Source organism: Dreissena polymorpha, chromosome 4, assembly GCF_020536995.1.
Source record: "Dreissena polymorpha isolate Duluth1 chromosome 4, UMN_Dpol_1.0, whole genome shotgun sequence".
In the NCBI taxonomy this organism is placed as follows: Eukaryota; Metazoa; Mollusca; class Bivalvia; order Myida; family Dreissenidae; genus Dreissena; species Dreissena polymorpha.
Window position 1 is genome coordinate 132,034,483 of NC_068358.1, and position 27,566 is coordinate 132,062,048.

The window sequence follows — 27,566 nt, forward strand, 5'->3', positions numbered from 1 at the left end:
AGATACCAAACTCGAATCAAGGGAGGTAGTAAAATAATACCCGTTGATTCAAGTGGTTTCATCTTTATTAAACATAAGAAACCGGTGAGCAATTTGATTAAGAAAAATTATAATATTTTAACGCCATCAAAAGATTTTAAACACATACTTAACTACAGTTTTCAAACGACATAAAAATCCTACTTTCTATTTCACATTTCAGAAAACTTGTTTCCGGTATGATCAAATCGGGAACCAGTTAACCGGAAGCAAGTCTAAACCTGGTGTAGCCTTAAGGTAAATATCTTACTTTCGTTTTCAATGAATTATCGTATAAATATTGATTTGTAACCGTTGTTCATTAACACCAAATGGTTGTTAAACACTTAATTTATTAAAAAGCGATCAGTTAGTGAAGTTTTTAGTGTCTTGTGGTATAAGAAGCTTTATCTGAAAATCGTTTAACAATTTAACAAGGATATACACTTACCAAAATAATTAAGGCGTACTTTCGTTTTATATATATTGTGTCCATGGTTTTGAAGTATATACCTATGGGTCTGCCAAAGACTCATTCCTTAAGATCCTTATTAAAATTAATTATTAACAACAGCGTCATAACAACTTTACACAGAAAGTTCATAATTTATAGAAAATCTGACTGTTGACATTAGCATCTATAGAAGGCTGGTGGGCCATGCGTTCCATATTTTGAGAGAGCTCTCTACTAAATGCTTATAGATGAATATCTTTCTGCACAGTTTTTTAATCATCGTAATATTGATTCAAATGGCATAAATATGTATGTAAATCTGCATTGTTTGACTATGCCTATTAATCATTTTCAAATTACGAACTTTGATGTGTTGTGTGCCCTTTTTACAACTCCTTTTAACCAATCATGTCTAAGTTTGATACAATTTACATTGCTTTCATTTATGCATTACATTCTATGCCAGGTATAATAGACATTGGAACATAAAAACCTTGAAAAGTGACCCCCTCACATCACCATGGCGAGCGCAGTGACCGCCAAGAAGGAGAAGATGATGGTGGCAGCCATTGATTTTGGCACAACCTACAGTGGCTATGCATTCTCTTTGAAAACTGACTATAATGCAGACCCGACAAAGATTTCCATCAACCAAGGGTGGGTGGCAGGAAGCATGGCGGTCTCCTCATATAAAGGTGATTACTGCACACAATTGGGTCATCCCTAGATCAGTTTTATTAATTCGATCTTGAAATGCATGTTTAATAGACACATGCAAAATTGGACGATTTAATATACACCAATGTAGTTAAAACGAAAACCATATCACTTTTTTACACTAATAAATTATAATGTTGTTAACTTAAGCTATTTTAAGATAAATGTTCCATTGTTCAACACAAACTTTTTGTGCAGGAACAGGGTGTGCCTCTTAATCTCAAAACATACTGGTCCTTCTGATAATGGATGAGGTCCTTCTGAAACTGTAACAAAGACTACACAAAAGTTAATAAACATATAGTCGAATCGCAATTGCACAAGTATTCAGTATCAACCCAGTTTAATTTACCATAAATATTAAGTCTACTCTATCCACTAATATGTCTTGGTTAAAATTTGACGAAAATTTGCATTTTTGTTATCACTCCAACAGTCCTGTAAAAGTTTTAAACATAGCAAAATAAAGATCTGAGATAAAAGCCAAATTCATGTGTATGTTTTGCTCAATTAAGCCCAAATCTGTTATTATACGTTATATTTGTTATAATATTATTCCTCCTGAGGTTAAGATAAGCAGTAACATCGGCCAAATTTACGATTTTGCAATTCAGGAAACAAATAAGTCATTATGCAGGTTTTTTTTCAGAGAAAGTATTTTCTGGTTCGTCTAATTTTCAAAAAGTACTTTTGTACATGTAACATTCAATCTAAATTTATTACCTTTGCCTATTGGTCTGTATAAATTAATAAGAACTGTGTCCAATGAAGGCACGTTGAGTAACATGATTCATACACGTTCAATGGAAATACCCCAGTCTCATTGAGCAGCAAATACAAACATATCACAAGATTCACAAAGTTGGCTTCGAGCGCGTGTTTACTTATGAAAATAGCAAACCTGCACAGGTGGGTGTTTATGAAACTCATTCATTGTCCATTGGCCAGATTTGTTTTTTTAAAGTACTTTGTTTGTATTGTGCATTTTTTAGTGAAGTGACATCTAGTTGATATGTCGTAATGCCACAAGGTTAATGCCCCAAGTGAAATCAAATGTCGCGATTTTGACCGTAAGGGGATCGGAAAGGAACAAAGCCGACGGACCAGCTAGCTTTCAGATTCAAGTGCTTCTTTCAAAAATTTGGTTGACAACCAAACAGATGTTTGAATTTATCCTTGAAATGGTAGAACAGGTATTTCTTGTTATTGTCTCATCTTCCTTTCAAGTGCCTCTATAGCTATAACTACACTGGCTGTGAGGCTATGGGAATTATATATATAATCAGTGATATCTTTTTCAGCCCCAACTGTGGTGCTATTCGACCAGAAAGGGGAGTTTAACAGTTTCGGGTACGAGGCGGAGGACGCTTACTCGGAACTCGCCCTTGACAACGAACACCACGACTGGTACTACTTCTCCAGGTTTAAAATGAGGCTGCATCATGAAAACAATCAAAAGGTAACGTGGTAACCATTCCATCCAATATGTATGTTATATACGCGTTTTCATTCATGTGAAATAAATAAAAACTTACATGAAAGTAACCATGAAAACGCACGAGAAAACTCGATATAACCCAATTAAAGTCAACAATGAAAAGCGCAGAATTGTTTAGCGTTCAATTTGATTAGGTGCTTTTCTAAGTCATATTGAAATGTTTCCATAGCTCAAATTTATGCTTCGTTGCAGTTTGAATTCGCTTTCATTTCAAAAACGGGAAGTATGGGTTTCCTAGACTTTTTCGAAGTTTTACCAGAATTACAATACACGAATATGTTCATTACAATTTTCACAACATAAACATTTTGCAATACCACAATTGTGTAACTGTATTTTACTTCCGTTATGTTTTTAACTCATTTTTGTGTAGTGATATTTTTTCACTCCATGGAGATCTTACAGACAATGGTAAACTCAGAATTTTGAATAATAAATTTACACTGAAATAACATCCCTCCATACAGATTCACAGAGATATGGATCTACAAGACGACAAAGGTCGAAAGCTTCCGGCCATCACAGTTTTCGGCAAGGTCATCTGGTACCTGAAGGACCACATGCTGAAGGCGCTGAAGAAGCGGGGAACCGAGATGAAAAACGAGGATATCCACTGGATTATCACCGTGCCCGCCATCTGGGCGGACTCTGCGAAACAGTTCATGAGGGAGGCCGCGTATAAAGTACGTTACTTAGCTAGTAAGCTTGACATGTGGATGCAAATGATAGGATGAATTGTTAGTGGTATTGTACTTACTGCGCATTTGATCACTGGCCGCATTTGGTCACTCGCTGCATTTGGCCGCATTTGATCACTCGCCGCATTTGATCACTCGCTGACATGAACCTGATTCTGGTGTTTATGTGTGAATGGTTTTAAAATTATATGTATCGATAAATATGAAATTAATGTTCGTACAAGTACTTGATAAATTAGACAAACAAATCGACCACTAAAATACAATAATCTTGGCATAAACTCGTGCCTGATGAAATAGAGTATAACAATCTGAATCAGTGCTAAACGAGTATGTTTGTTAATGCCAATATAGTTCTTCAAGTTAGCTTACAACATCACAGTAAGTCTACAGGAAAAGCATTATTCAATTTAAACAAGTACGAAACATAAACACATAAATAATCAGGGTTGTTCAATATGCATACTAGTCAGTGAGACGTAAATGTTTGCCGTCTATTTTGGGTAAATGCAAACTTTAGCGCTGAAATCCTTTTTTACTAGGACATCGTTTGTTAGCAATGGCGTAGTTTTGCCCTACACATTATAACTAATTATACCATTCAAACTATCAGTATACATAGCAATAATGTTGCATAAATGGTCCAAACTATTGGCTTGCTAACGTTCTAAGCAAAGTCGAATGTGAAAAATAAACTGACACTCTCTGTTGGAATTTTCTTTGTAAAACGAGTATTTGCAAATTTGGTGCATATCTATGAGGTATCAACATCACCATATACCTGACATTGTATGTTCCACGTGTTTAGGCGGATATAGCCGGTTCTCAGCTGACGATAGCCCTGGAACCGGAAGCTGCTTCACTCTACTGCCAGTATCTACCGACGGAGAAAATCCACGGCACCGCCGGACTTACGTTCGATGTGGCGAGTACGGGTTCAAAGTACATGGTGATCGACCTCGGAGGTATACGTGTATTCTGTTTTGAAAGCTGTTGAACACTTGAACACGTCCCCAAAAACATAAACTGCCCCGATATGATTTAAATGGTATTAAATTGTAAAAAAGGCCCCCACCATAGACTTATTTGGGTTATTATCCTTGGATTTAGGCGGTTTTGAACTATCTAATTTGTGTACACACTTTTTTTATGCTTTTTCTATGACATGGTTTTGAAATTGTATTGTAAATTGAATACATTCGTATAATTCTTAATAAGACACTCAAGCCTAAGCAACCGTGAGCATTACTCCGGTAATAATAGTAAATTAATTTGTTTGTGTTTTTTCTCTCACATGGCACGGTTTAATATAAATTTACTTTACGAACACATGTTCACGGTTTAATATACATTCACTGTAGTTTTTTTTCACAAACCATTAATCAAAAGTAACGTTCTTTCTCTGATAATGTTTACGCGTTCTGTATAGGTGGTACAGCGGACATCACGGTACACGAGCGGCACTCTGGTGGGGGTCTGAGGGAGGTCCACAAGGCAAGCGGAGGAGCGTGGGGCGGCACAAGGGTGGACGAGGCGTTCAAGCAAATGCTCATTAAGATCATCGGTGCCCCTGTGCTCGACAAATTCTGCGAAGAACACAGGGCCGACTACCTGTACCTGCAACGCGAACTGGAGGTGAAAAAGCGAACAATGAAGCCATCTACGTCGGGAAAAATAACCTTGAAAGGTACATGTACACAATTATTTTATTGTATAAAACGGATACCCCGATATGTATGTAACAAGTTGTCTTATGTAAGTGGGTATGTACAATTATGATGTGTGTTAAATTGTAATATATTGATAAAAATATGTTACAATAACACAAAATAGGCAAGAAAAAATATACATTGAAGACGAATTTCGTAAAATGCAGCAAAGACAAATTAGCGCCCCGAGCTGATTGTCACGAAGATATTTCGTACAAGTATTCCTTCAATTACCGAAGCATTCTTCTTTTTATTAGGATCGGAGTTAGTGTTCGTGTGTCGTATGAATAGATATCGTTTCAGGAAATTAAAATAGTCCGTAAAACTTAATTTAGATTCACATCGTACGTGCATAAAATACATGCTGGCAAATTCGACTGTACAGAGATTTTCGATTTCAGAATTAAATATCTGGCTTATTTCGCATTTTTCAACACATGTTCTTCTTTACTTTTATGTTAATTTATATTGAAATAGAAATATATGTATAATAAGTTTTTTATAAAAATTCATAAATATTTGACAAAATCGTGCATACGCACTTTAACATTTATTACATTTTTCATGTATATTTTGTATGCTGCTTTATGATTGTATAATTAAATCATTTTTACTAATTTTATTTCCGATAAATACTGATTGTTTATTGTTTTCAGTTCCCGTAAATCTTCGAGAGGCTTATACTAAAGAGACTGGAGAGTCAATCGAAGATGCCATCAAAGGATCGCCATATGCCGGAAAGCTGGTTTGGCATTCCGATAAAATCCGACTAGATGCCACGATTTTTAAAGGTCTTTTTAAAGATTGCATCGACAAAATCGTGGAACACATTCGGGATTTATTGAACCACCCCGAGGTAAAGGGAACAGACTTGATGCTGATGGTAGGTGGATTTTCAGAATCGGAAATGATGCACGATGCCATAGAGAATGCGTTCAAAAAATGCCGAGTCATTATACCGGAAGACGCTGGTTTGTGCGTCATGAAAGGGGCCGTTATATTCGGTCATCGCCCCGTAGCGATTACGTCCCGAGTGTCCCGTTACACATACGGCATAAATATATCACCGCCGTTCGACCCGAATTCCCACCCAGAGTCGCACAAAGTAACCATCGGAGGTAGGGACCGGTGCCAAAATGTGTTCAAAAGTTACATCCGGGAAGGTGAATCCATACGGGTGGGCGAGGAGCGTTCTGGACGCCATATTACCCTTAATACGCACCAAACGGAAATGCTGCTTAACATTTTCGCTTCTCCAAAGAAAACACCGCAGTTCGTCGACGAACCGGAAGTGGAGCTGCTCGGCCAAGTTGTAGTCCAGCTTCCGGATCGCGATGAACTCATAAAGGTCGAGGTGAAGATGATATTTGGCGAGACGGAGCTGCACGTAGAAGCTCAGGAAATGTCCACCAACAACAAATACACTTCATTCTTCGACTTCCTTTGAACCGCCCCGTGGCGTTTACGGTAGTTTCATATTGACATACTAATAAACTACAACAAATTTTTAAAAACGTGTGTGTTGTTTGAACATATTGATAACGTATTCGAATATATGAATAAATGTGACCATTAATGATAAGCCTTTAATTAATTGGCAAACCTGTGTTGATTGTTTGGCCTTGTGTCGGTAACGATAGCTGTCTGTGTGGCGTGTTATGACTTTCATATTTTACAAGAATACATCTTTTACAGAGTAATTGTTAGTATAATTTGGAATTTTAATTGTTCTGCAAATATTTATTATTATTTGTTTGTTTGATTGTTTTGATATAATTCTCGTATGATACAACCTTTGATGACTTCAATACAACATTTGATGACTGCAGTACAAATTATGAACCTTATGGCGTGTAAGAGTATGATAAATATAAAAAATACAGTCGTTTGATTGTTTCTAGTTATGTTTTATCATTAGCCGGATTGTCGATGCAATTGACATTAAGTGAAGGAAAATATATAGGGCCAACCCAAACAAGTCAATAACAATGAATTTATTAAGAAGATACTTCTCAAAGTTGAATACTTGTCTACGGGAAGTTATTGAGCGCCACCACGCTTACAATACACATGCTTTAACATTCTATGTTTATACATTCACATTGATGTCAATTTTGCAAACTGTCTATAACCAGTTTGGAAAATAATAGGCATTCCCAGGGGGCCTGGTGTACGCATGATCCTCCTTGGGGTTAGGGCAGAACTTAAATGAAATTTAGGAAGGCGAGGTTTGCAATCAACCTAGAACTTATTAGGGGCTTATAAATGTACTCGCCCGCACGCTCGCTTATTCACTAATAGGAATATGTATTCGTTAATTAAAAACAACAACAGACAACATAATGACTAGTTGTACTAAACACAAGATAAAATAATGGTAACTTTCAAGAATTGTGAAGGCTTAAGTTGTGCCACAGCAGGCAGCAACTGTCTTCGTGTTTCTTGCGATAGACGTTCGTCCATAACTTTGTTAATTACTTTAAACACTACAATACCAATGAAAAGACATCTTTGAAACTATGACACTTTTAAAATTGTAAGTGGTATCCCCCTCCCCCCCCCTCCCCCCCCCCCCCCCCCCGAAGAGATGAACCATGAATTGACACATTCCGTCCGTTAGATGGCCTTGTGTGGAAAATAACTCAGGAAGTTTTCATGGGTTCAAATGAATCTTAACATAATGATAGAGGGCATTAAGTGGAATGGCAGAGTAATAGACCCACACATTTAACACTTTTGTCAGGAATTAAAAAGTTATTGCTCTACAGCAGGCGTATTTACTTTATATTGAATTAAAAAAAAGATAAACTGTGTACATTGATAAAGGACATTTGAATGGATGCATAGTACAATAATCACAATTTCCACATTAGTATTTGCTCCTAGGTATTTTATTCAGTTACTGACATGTGCTTATATTAAATAAGTCAATGTGTGTGTCCAGTAATTCTGCAATAGTTTTAATTAGCGTAAATGAGCCTTATACCTATAATGATACATGTTTTTTATTCAGAGTTGTTGCTATTTGTAAGTTGTTCGTGTGTTAAAATGATTGTTTCAATGGATCTAGTGTTTTAATAAAGCATTAAATATGAAAACTACAATCATTTAAATACCTGTAATTGTCCTATACATCTGAACTGCTAGAAATAACAGCTACGATCATTTGAAAATAAATGCGTGTGTGTGTATTTCGAAGAATATGATATACTTTCTTGCCTGTGGCTTCATAATGCAGGGCGTCTGAGGATTCTTCATGTACTGGCGCCTGTGGTAAAATTATGTTGGCGCCAAAGGCTGCATTATGGGAGGGTCTAAGGCTGCATTGTGTGGCGCCTGGTGCTGCATTATATGGACCGCCTGATGCTGTATTATGTGGGCGCCTGATGCTGCATTTTGTAGGCCGCCTAAGGCTCCATCATGTGGGGCGCATTAAGCTGCATTAATTTGGGTGCCTAAGGCTGTATTATGTGGGGCGCCTGGGGCTGCAATATGTGTAGCATGATGCTGCACTATGTTTGGCACCTGAGGCTGCATTTTGTGGGGCGCCTAGGGCTGCATTATGTGTGGGGTATGATGCTGCACTAAGTGTGGCGCCTGAGGCTGCATTATGTGGAGCGACTGAGGCAACATTATGTTGGGTGCATGAGACTGCATTATGTGGGGCGTCTAAATCTGCATATTGTGTGGCGTCTGAGGCTGCATTATGTGGGGCGACTGAGGCTGCATTATGTGGGCGTCTGAGGCTGCATTATGTGGGGCGCCTGAGGCTGCATTATGTAGGGCATCTAAAACTGCGTTATGTCTGGTGACTGAGGCTGCACTATGTGGGGCGTTTGAAACTGCATTATGTTGGGCGACTGAGGCTGCATTATGTAGGCGACTGAGGCTGCATTATGTGGGCGTCTGAAGCTGCATTATGTGGGGCGCCTGAGGCTGCATTATGTCGGGCGCCTGAGGCAGCATTATGTGGGGCGTCTGAGGCTGCATTATGTCGGGCGACTAAGGCTGCATTATGTGGGCGTCTGAGGCTGCATTATGTGGGGCGACTGTGGCTGCATTATGTGGGCGACTGAGGCTGCATTATGTGGGCGTCTGAGGCTGTAGTATGTCGGGCGACTGAGGCTGCATTATGTGGGCGTCTGAGGCTGCATTATGTGTGGCGACTGAGGCTGCATCACGGGGGCGTCTGAGGCTGCATTATGTGGGCGTCTGAGGCTGCATTATGTCGGGCGACTGAGGCTGCATACTGTGGGGCGTATGAGTCTGCATTATATTATGCGCCAGAGACTGCATTATGTAGGGCGCCTCAGGCTGCATAATCATTTAATGTGGGACGATTGAGACTCCATTGTGTAGAGCGACTGAGGCAGCATAAGTTGCATTATTTTGGGTGCAATACTGCATTATGTTGGGCGCCTGAGGCCGCATTATGTGGGCCGACTGAGGATGAATTATGTGGAGTGTCTGATGTTGCATTATGTTGGGTTTCTGATCCTACATTATGTGGGGCCCCTGAGGCTGAATTTTGTGGTACGTCTGAGGCTGCATTATGTGTTGAAACTGAGGTTGCATTATGTCAGCCATCTGATGCTGCATTATGTGAGACACCTGAGGCTGCATTATGTGGAGCGTCTGGGGCTGAATTATGTGTAGCGCATGAGGCTGCATGATGTGCACGGCATGAGGCTGCATTATGTGTAGTGCCTTGGGCTGCATTATATGGCGCCTGAGTCTGTATCGTGCGGGGCTGCATTATGTAGGGTTACTAATTCTGCATAATGTGGGACGTCTGAGGCCGCATTATATATGACGCCTGAGGCTGCAATTTATGTGGGGCCGGTGACTTCATTATGTGGGGTCGTCTAAGGCTATAGTATGTACGACGCCCTCGGTTGCATTATGTGGGACGCCTGATGCTGCATTATGTGGGCCGCCTAAGGCTCTATTATTTGATGCGTTTAATTACGGCTGCATTACATGGGGCGCCTGAGGCATCATAATCTAGGGCACCTGAGGCTGTATTATATTGGTCGACTGATGCTGCATTTTGTAGGGCGCCTAAGACTGCATGACGCGGACCTTATGAAGCTGCATAATGTGGGGCGCCTAAAGCTGCATTATGTGGAGAGCCTAAAGCTTCATAATCTAGGGCGCATGAGACTGCATTATGCGGGGCGCCTGAAACTGGATTATGCGGGCCGCCTAAGGCTGCATTATTTAGGGCGCTTACGGCTGCATTAATGGGGCGCCTGAGGCTTCATAATATAGGGCACCAGAGAATGCATTATACTGGGCGCCCGAGGCTGCATTACGTGGGCCTCCCGAGGCTGAATTATTTGCGGCGCCTAAGGCTGCATTATGTGGGGAACCTTAAGCTTCACAATCTAGAGCGCCTGATGCTGCATTATTTGGGACGCCTGAGACTGAATTATGTGTGGCACCTGAGGCTGCATTATGTGACACGCCTGATGCTGTATAATGTGGGGCGCCTGAGTCTACCTTTTTTGTGCGCCCGAGGCTGCTTTATGTGTGGCACCTGAAGCTGCATTATGTGGGGCACCCGATGCTGCATTATGTGGGGCGCTCGATGTTGCATTATGTGGTGACTCTACCTAATTAACTAACTAGACTCGCGAAAGTTGGGACGCATTTTGAATTGAATAAGCAATATTCAGCTTTTAGCTGGTAATAAAAGATATACATTTGTAATGTTTCCATATTTGAAATTAAGAGCCCGTCGCTTCTTAATATTCACATTCCTGTTAATAAAAGGCTTATTTGAATCCTTTTTTATAAACCCACACCCTTTCTCAATAGTTAATGTATCATGCCTTTATAACCATGTGCGTTTGCACCCTGACCGCCCTTATTTTATGATGAACCAATCGACGGATAGGAATATCAGACCCAGAGGCCAGACATTTCTGTAACGAGGCCTTTAATTAACTAATCAACTGGTCAAATGTTTGATAAAAAATCACCTTTAGTTTTGTATTAAAAGGTCTAAACTGTACGCATCAAGAAAAGAACGGTACTATGGTAATTCTTAAGCGATGCTAGGGTAACATGATAATGGTCAATGGTGGTAAGATGCGATCTACTGACATTTCTTTGGTGATTTTTTACTACAAATTGTCTAAAGGGGATATCTCAGGTAAGTGATAATGATAGTTAAAGAATACGACCTGGGGTTCATCTAAGATCTATCAATAAACAATAAGCAAACAGATATATGGGTGCATGACATGCTTGAAATGCTCAAATGAGCCGCGTCACGCGAAAATGGGTCTTATTACACATGCGGCCAGCGTAGCATCAGACCAGCCAACGCATCGGCGCAGTCTGGTTACGAATTACACTGTCCGCAAATGAGACAACGAAACATTACGTGACTTAAAAGCGGACAGCGTAGCTACTGACCAGGCTGCACGAGTGCATTAGCATAAGAAACCATAGGAACCATTTTCGCATGACACGGGTCATATTTACGTTCATGCATGTGAGACCAGTTTAAATAGAATTTGTCCCCCATCCCCTCTCTTCAGAAACGTTCCTTTCGTCGCTGCTCTTGGATTAGCGGTTATTATCATCAATGTGTTATTGTTACAATCTGAAGTTTCCTTTAATAACACAAGGTAAGAAACAAACACATATATATCCAATATGTTCCTATTATAAAACGATAAACTTTCGAAGCATTTTCCCAACATTTCATTTATTTCAGATAATACAATTTGAAGTTGAACCCTGTCAGATAAATGTGTTTCATTAATAGCCTATCATGTGAGTACTGAGTCTTAACAAATGCATCTCGCCTGGTATCCGAAAACGTTTCAGTTTATCATAGTATATGTTACTAGAAATGTTTTGAACCCGGGGTTCGCTACACAAACACAGCAGACATACATTTTGATCAACCCTCAGGAGTGAAAAAGTATATTTAAACAGACTTATTACTGTGAAATAATTTCGTTTGCACAGAGTACGTTTGTATGAACAATTTGAATGAAAATGACAATTTCAGTGATGTTTAACTCCCTAAACTCATTAAATTGGGTGGTAAAACCATAATTATCGTTGAAAAGTCACCACATGATGATTCCTTTACTTTTTTGCCGAGTGTACTTATCGTCGATTTTATCCGAACAACTCCGAATACGCCTTGTCACACTTCCTTGTTACATGGAAAGGTGGAATGTTCCAACTATAACAACAACACTTTAAAGGTGAGATTGTGTGATAATATAAAATGATTATTGTTCTTAAATCATTGCTGCATTAAAACGCGCGAATTAATTTTAGTAAGTTATTTTCCGTGTTAAAAATACTTCATAAATCTTTCTTGTTTCGCTTTCCATTAAGAAAGCTAGAGGGGCACCACTAGGGTAAAAACCTGTGCATGCATTTTTCTCTGGTTTTGAAAGTTGTATTTAAAGATGATATTCTATGTTTTGTATACATAGTCTGTTTATAAGAATGTTTACATTAAATTATAATGTATGTACTCACACTATTTTTCAACTTGATTGTATGAGATATGAGGTTATTGAAAAGAAATAGTTTAATTTATTCTAATTTGTTTTTCAACTTTCTTGATGTAGCCAATTGCTAATTGGCTTGATATTACCCTTTCCCACTTAGAAGCAGAGTTAAAATGGCTTTGTGCAAACAGCATAAAACCAGAACAGCCTGCGAGTGACTCGCAGTCTGTTCAGGTTTTATGTTGTTTGCTGCTCATCAGTACCTAAGGTTTTGGAGTTGAAGCCTTAAAAACTTGAATCTAGTAAGAAAGGTCTTCAATTAAATATAACTTTCTAAGGGACTACAAATGCGTGAAAATACGTATCTAAGTGGTAAAGGGTTTATAAAAGGAACATGCATTTTGCTATAAAATACTTCTGTAGTGAAAGCAGGTCACTTCCAACAGCCTTGCTGTTGGGCTAGCTCTTTAGCGACGTGGTTAAAGTGTCTGACTACCACTCTGGAGGTCCTGGGTTCAATCCCCGGCTTGAGCTCAGTATTTTCACATTAATGGGGACAAGGCAAAAAAAGAACTGTGAATGCTGGAATGGGTCTGGTCTGAGCTGTTTAATGGTTTCTGGGAGGGCCATGTGGATGCAAGACATGCTGTAGCGGGCATGTTTGGGTCTTGAAACATTAAAAGGTGGAGGAGTGTAGTGAAATAAGGTCACTTCCAACAGCCTTGCTGTTGGGCTATGTCTTTAGCAACAAGGTTAAAGTGTCTGACTTACCACTGTGGAGGTCGTGGGTTCAATCCCCGGCTTGAGTTCAGTATTTTCACATTACTTCTTTATACTGTGTCAATGACATTATGCCGTTTGTTTAGTTATTTCTATCAAAGAATATTGGTGTAATCATTAATTATAAATATTAATTAAGATAACGTCATCATCAGTTAATTCGAGCAGATAGCAATTAAGTAAAAAAAGAAAATAAGTTCACTTGTTTGATTGTTTAACTTCAGATTATTGCACAAGTACTTTACCATGGCGACAGCGTTTGCTGACAAGAAAGAGAAGATTTTAGTGGCAGCCATTGATTTCGGCACCACTTACAGTGGCTATGCTTTTTCATTTAAGCATGACTACCAGTCAGGTAAATTTTTTCTTTGGCTTACCATAAACCCTTGTTAATTTAAGAGAAATACTGTATGTTCTATAATAATAGCCCCAGAGCTTTAACATTTTCCTAAGGCAAGGTTTGGTAGATCTTTATTAGGGGTTAAAATAATGTTGTTTTTTATGCCACTACATGTATAAGAAAATTCCAATAATTTGACTATGTAGGCCAGTATTGATAAATTTCAGTCAAAGATTGACTTTAAGCATGTATTTGAATTATCGATAGTGTGAGTTTTTACGTATTCTGTATTTTTGAAAAAGGGGGGGGGTATTCATTAGTGAGGAATCATTTATTAAGGAATTTTCTGCATGTTAGGTTGTTTTGGACTAGCAAAATGTGGTTAAAAAGCCAGCCAGGTCACTTATTAGCCATATTCTGTCTAATTGCTAAACTTGCTTTCAATAACCATAACATAAGCCCACTAATTATAATTTGGTTACCCAACACATTTGATTATGAGATTTTATTTAAAAGTTTCCTATGATCAGAAAAATTGGCATTAATGTATGCTTTATATTGCATTTCCATTAAGGAATTTTTCAATTTTAATACTTATTTCAGTATTTTGGACACTTATATGCTACATAAACTAAAAAAAGCCAAAACTAGACATTCAGTATTTTAAAAAGAGATTTTAGTGTTTCAAAATTCTGTATTTTTAACTTATTTACAGAGTGATTTTGTCAACAATTGAATTGTGCATCTTTATATCCTCTTTTTGAATATTTCGTTTCAATTGCAGATCCAGCTAAAGTGTCAACCAATCAAAATTGGGTAGCCGGCTCAATGTCTCTAGTTTCACTAAAAGCGCCTACAGTGGTTCTGTTTAAGGCAGACCAAACATTCCATAGTTTTGGCTACGAGGCGGAAAATAATTACTCTGAGCTGGCATTAGATGATGAACACCAGAATTATTTTTTCTTCAAGCGATTTAAAATGAGGCTTCATGGTAAAAAGGTAAATAATGCATCCCCATGCCAATCCGATTAAAACATTATAAAGGACAAAAGGACAAAATAACCAATGGTGGAGAGTTTGTGTTAATTAATACTAGTTGTGTTGTTTTTTGCAATAGTTTTGGTTACGGAAATGGTAAGGTACCAGGCAACCATATAGCTTGATATGAATTGCTTGATTTGTAATCAAAATACAAGTTTACAAAGCATAGTTCATTTGAAATAGATGTACACACACTTAACAAATGTTTAAACGTGAAACATAATTATGATGGATAGAAATGGATTTTAAAAAATATATATAATATCCATTTCAGCATTAAAAATCAGCTTATTAAATATAACCCGAGTAATGCATGAAGTGCTAAATATATGCCACATATTTTTAAGAAAAAAGAAGAATCATTTAGACCATGGTGAAGCTGCAAGCCATTAGAAAATAAATCAATATGGTTGAGTGTATTTTATTATCTTTTAAAACATGTATATTCACAGATTCAGCGTGACATCGAAATCGATGATGACTGCGGTCGACCCATGAAGGCAATGGTTGTCTTTTCTGAAATTATTAAATATTTGAAACAGCACTTGTTGAAGCTGCTTGAAACTCGTGGTACTGGAGTGGACAATAAAGACATCCACTGGGTCCTCACAGTTCCAGCCATCTGGTCTGATTCCGCCAAACAGTTCATGCGAGAAGCTGCCCAAAAGGTAATTTTTCCCAAACTTTTAAAGCGTAGCTGCCGTGAGTTACAAGTTATTGGTCCTCTAACGGTAGAATAGGAGGAGACAATAGGTTTACCCTTGACTTAACTGTGTGTCCTCAATACTGTGTGTTAGTAATTTGGTGTGTCTGTTGGCATAATTCAAAAAAAGTACTGACGCGGTATGTGGATAGAGGGAATTTGCATGTTATTTCAGTTTTTTCGTCTGAAAAAAAATGTGGTTGCTATGGATACGGAAAAAGTAAAAGACTAAAATCTGAATCCTGCAATAACTTCAAAATTGCTCAAGATAGTTTGATGAAACGTGGTATGTGGATAGAGGGACATATGGGGTATATGAGCATCATTTCATTGATTTGTTTTATGTCTGACAAAAATTGTGGGTACAGAAATAAGTGAAAACACACATCTTTATCATTCAAAAACTCAAAAATTACTTAAGCTAGGTTGGTAAAACTAGGTTTGTGGAAAGAAAGCCATGTAGGGAATTATTTCAGTTTTGTCCGTCTCTTTGTCCAAACTTAATATATGCATGCTATTTCAATTATTTTGTCACACACAAATTTGGGTTGTTATGGTTATAGAGATAATTAAAATAAGTATCATGCCATTACTTAAATGTACTAAAGCTAAATTAAAAATTGTTATGGGCATCCTGTTCTTACTCCAACAACATTTACCAGGCAGGACACTGCTGTTTTGTCTGACAACGCTTTTATGGTGTTTATTTTCTTGTAAACTATGATAATGTTGCTACACATTTTAAGTTCACAACTGAACCTATTAAATTGTACCTATTGAATTTGCCTTTAAAACCCCCCACTTCATATGTTTCTAAATAACATAATGTTTTTAATTCACCTCAATGTGAGCTATTTTGATCAGTTAATGACTGGCATTGTTTGGGGAGATGTTGTGGGCATGAACTTTTCTCTAAATCTTGATGAAAATTGGCGTGAGCCTTTAAACCTTTATCTTTCAATGCAGGATTTTTTTCCTTGGGAGGGGGGAATACATGCCTAGCCTTTTTATTGGGGAAAACAATGGAGCACATAGCCAGATTTATGTATTTATGTTAAAATCTAATTGAATCATTGGCAGTTTTAAGAACTATAAATATACACACTTCTGTTGTTGTTTTGTTATTGGAGTATTTATTGCAGTCTAAATAAGTGTATTTAATATGTTCACCTTTCAATATCTTCCATTTCACCTCCTTGCCATAGCATTAAACTGGATAGAGTGACAACACAAATTAAAACAATAATGAATATGCATATGAATCTGATAATACAAAAATCAGCTAGCATATAGAGCATGCTGTATTGATTTGTCTTTTTCCATTTTCATGTGATGATTTTGTAAATTGTTATTTTGTTAAAATATACTTAACTTCAGTTTACTAACATTGTGGTTTCCATGAAACACATTTGCTGAGTACATTTATACTAAATATTTGTTGTTTTTATCTAAAAAATATTCTTGATTGATGGTACAGGCAGCTTGTCAATCTCTTGTAATTATATATGATATATGATGCCCCTTTTAAATTCGATTGTTATTCGTCATTTTTGCACAGAATCATAATTTGGTTCGCAATTGTCTGACATCTTGTAGTGATGATGTATTGCATAGTAATGTACAAAAAAAAATGTATTTGTCTGACTACATTTGTGAACCAATAGTAAAGTCTGTAGTCATACTTCTGATACAATGAAAGCTTAAATCTCCGTTAGCCATTGTGGAAAATTCCTTTCATTTTACAGATATGCAAAATAAACTGTGTAAACTAGTTCATGACTGCACTTGACCCAAGAAATTCAAACTTTGCCTGGACATGTATTTTTATGTCCCCCACTATAGTAGTGGGGGACATATTGTTTTTGCCCTGTCTGTTGGTCTGTACTTTGGTCTGTACGTTGGTCTGTTTGCGCCAACTTTAACATTTTGCAATAACTTTTGCTATATTGAAGATAGCAACTTCATATTTGGCATGCATGTGTATCTCATGAAGCTGCACATTTTGAGTGGTGAAAGGTCAAGGTCAAGGTCATCCTTCAAGGTCAGAGGTCAAATATATGTGGCCAAAATCGCTCATTTTATGAATACTTTTGCAATATTGAAGATAGCAACTTGATATTAGGCATGCATGTGTATCTCATGGAGCTGCACATTTTAAGTGGTGAAAGGTTAAGGTCAAGGTCATCCTTCAAGGTCAGAGGTCAAATATACCGTAGGTTTCCACGTATAGCGCGCACCCGTGTATAGCGCGCAGGCTGTTTTTTAAATGCAAAAAAGGAGAAAAAAATATTTCAAGACAATAAAACCACCAAATCGGACCGAAAATGGCCGCCATTTTACTATTACACAGTCCAATAATCCGGGGCATTGGAAAGCTTAATTAAGCATTCAAAATAGGAAGCGTCATTATGATTAGGAGCAGGGGTTGCATAGCACTATACTTTTCTGACAATTTTATAATTTTCTTGCAAAAGATTAACAGTCCACGTGCATTTCGTGAAAAACGTGAGAAAATAAGAATTAGTGTACATCGTGTGATTTTTCCTCGGGGAAAGCGTGGGCATTACCGGTAAATTTGAATTACGCATAGAAGACAGGGATACAATTGTTGAGGTATGCGGGCGAAGGACGATGTCAATATCTCTCTGTGTTGTAGTTCAGGCGATTGCTAACGATAGTTTGAAACACCACAGTTGAACGTTGAATATTTATACACACAAAATGCAATTGCATATTGTCACAAGTCGTGGCACATATTACTCAATATCATCTGCCAATTACGAAGTGCAAAATGATCCCCTTTCACACCTACCGTTACCCGTAAAAAGACCTCGTTCGCACCTACCTTTGCCTGCTCTCGACAACAATCCCCATCGGAATTCATCGAAAAGGAAGTGTTAAAACACAAACAAAGAAATGTCCGCAAGTTTATTCAAACAAATTTATTTTGACAAAACTTCTTCTACAGCGTTCATACCTACCAGTAGCGACTTATGGTTGTTTCGACAATGGCCCCTCAGTCAGTAAGATTATAGGGTGGTGGTTTTCTGGAAAAAAAAACATGGCGGCCATTTTGATTATTTACGATTACACAACATATTTTTACCAATTTAGCAGCCAGGATAGCGTTGTATCAATGTATAACGCGCATCAACTTTTTAATTTGATTTTTGGAGGTAAAAAACTGCGCGCTATACGTGGAAACCTACGGTATGTGGCCCAAATCGCTTATTTTATTAATACTTTTGCAATATTGAAGATAGCAACTTGATATTTGGCATGCATGTGCATCTCATGGAGCTGCACATTTTGAGTGGTGAAAGGTCAAGGTCATCTTTCAAGGTCAGAGGTCAAATATATGTGGTCCAAATCGCTTATTTTATGAATACTTTTGCAATATTGAAGATAGCAACTTGATATTTGGCATGCATGTGTATCTCATGGAGCTGCACATTTTGAGTGGTGAAAGGTCAAGGTCATCCTTCACAAGGTCAAGGTCATCCTTCAAGGTCAAACATCATATAGGGGGACATTGTGTTTCACAAACACATCTTGTTTCCTTTGAAAAGGCATGATCCCCCCCTTAAAAAAAAACAAAAACAACACAACAACAACCTTAAAAGTCATGTTTCTCAGGTGAGCAATATACAAGCCATGATAGCCCACTTATTAGCTCTCACAAATTGAACCTTCTCCCCTTGAAAAATCCCAATTAACAACTATTTGCAGGCAGGTATTGATGGTGGGCAGTTGTCGATAGCGCTGGAACCAGAGGCAGCCTCTCTGTACTGTCAGCTGATCCCCACTGACAAGATACATGGTTCTGAGGGCGCCAAGTTTCAAGTGGCCACAGCTGGCACCAAATACATGGTGATTGATCTTGGAGGTACATTTAGTTTTTTTTTGCTTCAAAAAACATCTTCTTAACTGCTTTGTGGATTTTTATGCCCCCAGTAGGGTGGCATATAACAGTTGAACAGTCCATCAGTGTGTCAGTCAGTCTGTCCGTCCGTCTGAAAACTTTAACATTGGTCATAACTTTTGCAATATTGAAGATAGCAACTTGATATTTGGCATGCATATGTATCTCATGAAGCTGCACATTTTGAGTGTTGAAAGGTCAAGGTCATCCTTTAAGGTCAAAAGTCAAACAACAAAATCCAAGGGAAGTAACAAGCTTTTAAGGGAGATAATTTCTATTTTATATCATTTGGCAGGTACAGATCATTTTCACAAGGGAAGTAATATTTTTTTAAAGGATATAATCTGAAACAAATTTAAAGGTCAATGTCATCCTTCAAAGTCAAAAGTCAAAAAATACAATCCAAGGGAAGTAATAAGCTATAAAAGGGAGATAATTTCTAAACCTGCCAAATGATAATATTGAAATTTTATTTCAAAGCGGCGCAATAAGGGGCATTGTGTTTCTGACAAACAAATCTCTTGTTTTAAACTCCACCGGAATGATTCTTGGGTGACCCTCTTTATAAATTGTTTAAATCCTCAATATTTGCTGTTTATGTAGGTCATCAAAGCTCAAAATAGATTCTTAAAATGGAAAAATCTCGAAAATTACTACGCTCAGAGATTAAAAACTGTTAAGTGGTCCTCGACATAGGTTGTTTAAATCATGCCCCTGTGATTGAAAATGGCACCACCTAATGGTCACATGCTTTATTTAGATTTATGTAGCAAAATAGCTTAATAAATCTTCTCTAAATTGGATAATTATTGGCTTGTTACATTTTATGGTGGTCCTTTACCAAGAATGCTGAAATTATGCATGTTGGGTCAACATGTCCCGTCCTGGGATAATTTGTTTCCCTAGATAAATATAGTGAAAGATCTCTTCTCAAACTGCAATTTAGGCCCTTATATGAGATTTGATATATGGCATGTAATATCTAATGGCAGTAGGGGACCACATGGTATATACAGGCTTAAATAGAAAAATGGCATTATTTTAGATTGTTGGTTTGTAACATCATACAAACCCCACCAACAGAATTTTTTGTCTTCAAAAAAATTAGTTCAAGTCTTTACTATGTGGTCAAAATTGCACTGCCCTAACTTGGTTATCTTATTGTACATAAATAGTATCACAATGCAATTCAAGTTAGCGATTCAGTGCTATCATGGCCCTCTTTTTCCTTTGTTCAACTTATGTTTTGTATAATATAGTGTGTTTTTTTCACAACAGAAAACTGTTAAAAAAGCTGTTGTCTTTTAGGTGGCACGGCTGACATAACTGTACATCAAAGAATGACGGACGGTGGGCTCAAGGAACTACATAAAGCTAGCGGTGGTGCATGGGGTGGTACAAAGGTTGACGAAGAATTTTACAATATGATTATCAAGATTATAGGTGGACCAGTTTGGTCCAAATTCAAGGACGAGAACACGGCTGATTACCATGACTTGCAGAGGGAACTTGAAACCAAAAAACGCACAATCACCCCTGAATCCACTGGGAAAATAACAATTAAAGTGCCTGTAAAAATTGTGCAGACATATGAAAAGGAATCTGGAGAAACTATTGATGAAGCTATAGATGGATCAAATTACAAGGGAAAAATTAAATGGCTCAGCGACAAACTCAGGATCGATGCAAATGTGTTTCAGCACCTTTTTAAGCCATGCACAGATCAAATTATAGCCCATGTCAAAAGTCTTCTTCAAGACCCACAAGTCAAAGATACGAAAATATTTCTTATGGTAGGTGGATTTTCCGAGAGTGCCATGTTGCAGAATGCAGTAATGAAGGCATTGCCAGATTGCAAAGTGATCATTCCAGATGAGGCTGGTCTTTGCGTTTTAAGGGGAGCAGTTATTTTCGGTCATAAACCAGTGTCGATTACGTCCCGTGTTTCAAAATACACCTATGGTATTAACATATCACCCCCATTCGATTCAACTATCCACAAGGAAGACCACAGGGTATCTGTAGGTGGAGTTGATCGTTGCCGTGATATCTTCAAACGGTACATCCAAGAAGGTGAGACCGTCAGAGTAGGCGAAGCTAGATCGGGAAAGCATGTCACGCTGAAGTCCAATCAGAAAGAAATGCTGTTGAAAATCTTTGCATCACCAAAACGTGAACCGATGTTCGTCGACGAGCAGGATTGCGAATACCTCGGCAAAGTTGTTGTCAACCTTCCAGATAGCGAAGACAAGATTCGTGTTGAGGTGAAGATGATGTTTGGAGAGACGGAGCTGACAGTGGAGGCCCAAGAGTTGTCCACCCACATGAAGTATCGAGCATACTTTGACTTTCTATAGTGGACTTTACATTATTATTTTACTAAATAATTATAATAGTGTGCGTGTATAGTATTATGTGTGTGTAGTGAATAGAATTACAAATCATATTAGACTAATTCCTTTAAGCTTGACTATTTATGGATTATTTTTAGCTGTTACTACCCAATCATTTGTTAACATAATGCTGTGTAATATAATGTAAATATAATAAAAGTAATAATAATATGACACATGACACAATTATTCAGATTTCTTTAATGCTCACAAGTGGGGTCATCTGAGTAGCATCAACATTACAGTTTTAAAAATTACCATCACATGACTTTTCATTTACAGTACCCCACCCCAACATAACATAAAAAAGGCAGCGGGTGTGTACCTTCAGGTTCATGTTTTACGTATTATAGAATGATATTCCTCAAATGTGCATGTGGGGCCATAATGTAAGATAAAGGTCCAAAAATGTACATTTTACTATCATATGGAAAGAAATTTATTGGCACATCACATGTGTGTTAATGATAGAAGTATAATTTTGTAAGAACCATATTTCATGATAACATGTTAATTATGTTCTCCATCACTCCATCACTCATGTGACATCATCATTTTCTTTGAGAAATCTAGAGGCCATATTAATTATTCATAAACTGATATGAAAAACAGTTCAGAACATTTGTCCTAATAAAACCAAATTCAGAACTGGGTCATGTGCAGGCAAAATATAGGTCTGTGGTTTAATTTGAACAAAGTTGAATATATTCACAGAACAGTATTTTGGGAAAAGTTTGGATATCCTCCAAAAAGTTCAATTGTTTAAATCCGTGGCTATTCGGGAGTTTTAAAATTATTAAACTATAATCATGCAACTAAATTGCCAATCGTTGTGTGATTTTCTAGTTCACAGTGATGCTTATTGGCTGAACCTCTATATTCCTACAAATCATTCTGCTCTGTTAAAAAACAGAAATGCTAGAGAGCAGACAATTTTTCTTATTTAGCTATTGGTGTTAGTTGTCCTTCGTAATAATATATCTTTACAGTTAACTTTAAATATTTATGTTGCGACTATGAACTTTTTTGAACTTTTTGTGCGTCTTAAATTTAGTTTTGCAACATTGGGCCATTATTGCCCTTTTGTTCATTATTTAAATTTGTATGATTTTGATGATTACTATTGTTTGTTTTGTAATGTTTTTATGCCCACAGCGGGCGGCATATAGTTTTCGCACTGTCTGTCGGTTTGTCTGTCTGTCTGTCTGTCCATCCGTCACACTTTTCGTGTCCCCTCTCTAATTCATGTAGTTCTCATCCCATCTTCACCAAACTTGGTCACAAGTTTTATCTAGATGATCTAAAAGTTAAGTTTGAACATGGGCCATGCCGGGTCAAAAACTAGGTCATGGGGTCACTTAGTGCATTTTAAACATTCAGCATGGTGTCCGCTCTCTAATTCAAGTAGTTTTCATCCGATCTTCACCAAACTTGGTCATAAGTTTTATCTAGATAATGTCTAGGCCAAGTTTGAACATGGGCCATGCCGGGCCAAAAACTAGGTCACGGGGTCAAAAACTAGGTCAGGGGGTCACTTAGTGCATTTTAAACATTCAGCATGGTGTTCGCTCTCTATTTCAAGTATTTTTCATCCGATCTTCACCAAACTTGGTTACAAGTTTTATCCAGATGATCTCTTGGCCAAGTTCGAACATGGGCCATTCCGGGCCAAAAACTAGGTCAAGAAGTCGCTTAGTGCGTTTTAAACATGGTGTCCGCTCTCTATTTCAAGTAGTTTTTATTTGATCTTCACCAAATTTAGTTACAAGTGTGAACATGGGCCATATCTGGCCCAAAACTGGGTCACGGGGTCACTTAGTGCATTTTAAACATTCAGCATGGTGTCCGCTCTCTAATGCAAGTACTTTTCATCCGATCTTCACCAGACATGGTCTCAAGTTTTATCTAGACAATCTCTAGGCCAAGTTCGAAACATCTACAAACTGGAGCAGATGACATAGATAACAAACAACAAAATCTAAATATTGAAAACCTGTTATGCAGCAAACTAATAGTTTACTAAAATAAAGGCGATGTATATCTCAAAAATATTTACACACTTATGCTTTTATGTAGTGACAAAGTTACAGTTGGGGGCATCCGTGTCGTGTGGACACATTTCTTGTTTGATAATTGTAAAGAATCTGTGATGCAATTATGTATGTGCTATTAGGTAAGTTTTCTTTTATGTATACTTTAATTATTATCGTGTTTTGTAGTTAATTTCTATAACACTTGCAAGACAAACAATCACATTCATGAACTATTTGTGTGTGTCTGTTTTTGGATATTGTCTGTAAAGTCTTGAGTTTTTAACATTTAGAGCTCAATGTTTCTGCATGTGTTAAATAATCAGTGTTTCTGCCATATATCAGGCTAGCACTTTTGTATGTGTGAAATATGAACAATGTAGGTTATCCTGTCCTAGCTATATATACATTGATATGAACATGCACAGGAGAAGTGTTTATACACTATAAACCTACACTTATCATTTAAGAATTAATTCTTAAATGTTGTGAAATTTGCAAATATTTTTCTCAAACAGAATAAACATACGAGTTATAGATTGTATATATTGTTCTGTGTATTAAAATTGAATTTTCTTTAAGAAACCTAAGACTTTAGTTTAAAATTGTTTCTTTGTATGTCTTTCAAACAGGCTTTTTAACGATTTTTCTCGTTTTTTACGCTCACTGACATAATTCAAGTAGATAGGTGACTTTTCGGCAGCCCATCAAATTATCTTTTTCAGATGATTCTTTAGCAATGAGTGGGATGAAATCAAATCAAATTTCATAACGAAGAGAATGTGCTAATACCCTCAGCAGCTGCTGGTTACAAATAAAAGATATTTTGTATGAAACTTTATTTTTTTTTAACCCTTTAAATTCTCAGCACTGCTTTAGTGATGCACAATTCATGTCTTTTGCAATATCATGGCTACTTCTGAGCAAACTACTGAGTTGACGTCAATAAAAAAATTATGAAATGAGCTTACTTGCAAAGCGGTGTGCATACTACCAGCACAATTCTGGGACTTATAAGTATACATTTATTTGTTTTTGAGAAGTTTTTCTTACTATTAAACTTCCTGTTTTTGAATGAGACTTGAAAGGTCACATGGATACCAAGAGGAAGATTGTACATTACTCGGTTGTAGTTTTTTCAGAGTTATGGAACATTTTTAAAATATCACGTAGTGTGTCATTTTTTACCACCTTCAGTCATAAATTGTTTTTGCAACTCCATGCTGAGATTAAAGAAACCTTTTATATGATTTGTAAGTCATATTACAAGAACACTATAAATCATTGAGTGTTCACATTGTTATGAAATTTAAAGATTTATGAAATTGTTTTATTTATTATGCTCCCCTTCGAAGAAGAGGGGGTATATTGTTTTGAACATGTTTTGAACATGTCGGTTGGTCCGTCCGTCGGTCGGTCCGTCCACCAGATGGTTTCCGGATGAAAACTCAAGAACGCTTAGGCCTAGGATCATGAAACTTTATAGGTACATTGATCATGACCGGCAGATGACCCCTATTGATTTTCAGGTCACTAGGTCAAAGGTCAAGGTCACGGTGACTTGAAATAGTAAAATGGTTTCCGGATGATAACTCAAGAATGCTTACGCCTTAGGATCATGAGACTTCATAGATACATTGATCATGACCGGCAGAAGACTTCTATTGATTTTCAGGTCACTAGGTCAAAAGTCAAGGTCACAGTGACTCGAAATAGTAAAATGGTTTCCGGATGATAACTCAAGAATGCTTACGCCTAGGATCATGAAACTTCATAGGTACATTGATCATGACTGGCAAATTACCCCTATTGATTTTCAGGTCACCAGGTCAAAGGTCAAGGTCACAGTGACTCAAAACAGTAAAATGGTTTCCGGATGATAACTCAAGAATGCTTACGCCTAAGATCATGAAACTTCATAGGTACATTGATCATGACTGGCAGATGACCCTTATTGATTTTCAGGTCACTAGGTCAAATGTCAAGGTCACAGTGACTCGAAACAGTAAAATGGTTTCCAGATGATAACTCAAGAATGCTTACGCCTAGGATCATGACCCTTCATAGTTATATTGATCATGACTGGCAGATGACCCCTATTAATTTTCAGGTCACTAGGTCAAAGGTCAAGTTCACAGTGACTCGAAACAGTAAAATGGTTTCCGGATGATAACTCAAGAATAATTAGGCCTAGGATAATGAAACTTTATAGGTACATTGATCATGACTGGCAGATGACCCCTGTTGATTTTTAGGTCACTAGGTCAAAGGTCAAGGTGACAGTGATACAAAACTTATTCACACAATGGCTGCCACTACAACTGACAGCCCATATGGGAGGCATGCATGTTTTACAAACAGCCCTTGTTTTCTCTGGCTTTTCATAAAGAGATACTAATTATATCATTGGTAATTTAATTGAAAGGAATAACAACACGTCAGTATGTTTGCAGTATTTTTATTTGTTTAAGATAGGTTGGCTATCAATAAGATCGATCTATTCTTATATTTTTTTAACCAGGTTTTCCGAAGGAAAAAACTGGTTATTAGATTGGCGAATGCGGGCGGGCTGGCTGGCTGGCGGGCAGGCGGAACAAGCTTGTCCGGGCCATAACTATGTCGTTCATTGTCAGATTTTAAAATCATTTGGCACATTTGTTCACCATCATTGGAGGGTGTGTCGCGCAAAATAATTACGTCGATATCTCCAAGGTCAAGGTCACACTTTGAGTTCAAAGGTCAAAAATGGCCATAAATGAGCTTGTCCTGGCCATAACTATGTCATTCATTGTGAGATTTTAAAATCATTTGGCACATTTGTTCACCATCATGGGACGGTGTGTCGCACGAAAGAATCTCGTCAATATCTCCAATGTCAAGGTCGCCACGACTAAAAATAGATTATTTTTAAAAACAAACTTACAAAGGGGGTTAATTTTGTTTGTTCATTTCAAAAGTTCAGTTTGAGTTTTCTCCCTTTATCAGATTTTTTTTTCACAATGAAAACCTGGTTTTGTGACAATTTTGTCCCTTGTTCATCGTGTTTTGTTTAAATTGTTGACATGGCGATATCTCTGTAACTATTGCTGGTATACACTGATGCCCGTAAAGTCATCATGTAAGGTAATTTGGATATCAAGGCCCTTAAATTACCTGCAATCTAGCAGGAAATGACCCTCATATGACCCTTATATTGTACTTAGGAAATGCATGTTTAAATTCACATTTTCTGAAACGATGACATTTAGTCCATTGAAGTTTTAAATGTAACGTGTCTTAGCATCGTTATTTTAGGTCACTTTAAGATCATTTAACACATACAAAACACAAGGATATTCTATCGTGCTGTCTTGGAACATCTCTTGTACAGATTTGTAAGCATTAGTTGATTAAAATTTTGATACAATTCCTTATGATATTTAGTCTGCTTGACAAAATTTATTAGGGAGCATCCATTATGTTAACTTATAAGATTGCTTATTTGCTTTGTGTTAGCTTGCCAAAACATCATTAGGATACAACCTTTCTTGATGATTAAATAAAAGATTGCAAAAATATTAATATTAAGTACTTTTTACTTAAAATTTTCTGAGAGATTGTATATTATAGCCGACATATTTTATGGAAGAATGTATGTTGATATTTTATATTGCAGAATGTATTTGTTTCTTTAAAAGAATGTTGATAATTCAGATGAAATACTTTGGAGACTGTGTTAATAAATAAAAAATATGTTACTTTTGCCTGCAGTTAAGTCTTTAATTAACCATTCATGCCAA

The 27,566-nt window shown here is 37.3% G+C and overlaps 3 protein-coding genes across 7 annotated transcripts in view; 2 read left to right on the forward strand and 1 right to left on the reverse strand.

Moving 5' to 3' along the window:
- LOC127876540 (myosin-4-like) overlaps window positions 1-441 on the reverse strand; it is a 32,596-nt gene extending 32,155 nt beyond the window's left edge. For 3 of the 4 annotated variants that reach the window (XM_052421841.1, XM_052421840.1, XM_052421842.1), the window contains exon 1: window positions 149-441. The gene's annotated coding sequence lies outside the window, so the exon portion shown is untranslated. The remainder of the gene's footprint in view (window positions 1-148) is intronic. The other variant, XM_052421839.1, reaches the window with a different exon arrangement.
- LOC127876544 (heat shock 70 kDa protein 12A-like) lies at window positions 67-6,974 on the forward strand. Of its 2 annotated transcripts, XM_052421848.1 has the most exons (8): window positions 67-84; window positions 203-276; window positions 939-1,167; window positions 2,491-2,648; window positions 3,155-3,370; window positions 4,194-4,350; window positions 4,815-5,072; window positions 5,751-6,974. In XM_052421848.1, exons 3-8 carry the CDS (start codon window positions 993-995, stop codon window positions 6,539-6,541), a joined length of 1,755 nt encoding a protein of 584 aa, XP_052277808.1. In that variant the 5' UTR covers window positions 67-84; window positions 203-276; window positions 939-992; the 3' UTR covers window positions 6,542-6,974. The 2 variants fall into 2 exon arrangements, with proteins under 2 accessions (XP_052277808.1, XP_052277809.1); XM_052421849.1 differs by lacking the exon at window positions 67-84 and having other exon boundaries at window positions 188-276.
- Window positions 6,975-12,204: 5,230 nt separating this feature from the next.
- On the forward strand, window positions 12,205-27,331 carry LOC127876545 (heat shock 70 kDa protein 12A-like). Its single transcript, XM_052421850.1, has 6 exons — window positions 12,205-12,323; window positions 13,583-13,713; window positions 14,483-14,697; window positions 15,192-15,407; window positions 19,172-19,328; window positions 20,673-27,331. Exons 2-6 carry the CDS (start codon window positions 13,605-13,607, stop codon window positions 21,719-21,721), a joined length of 1,746 nt encoding a protein of 581 aa, XP_052277810.1. The 5' UTR covers window positions 12,205-12,323; window positions 13,583-13,604; the 3' UTR covers window positions 21,722-27,331.
- The last annotated feature ends 235 nt before the right edge of the window (window positions 27,332-27,566 follow it).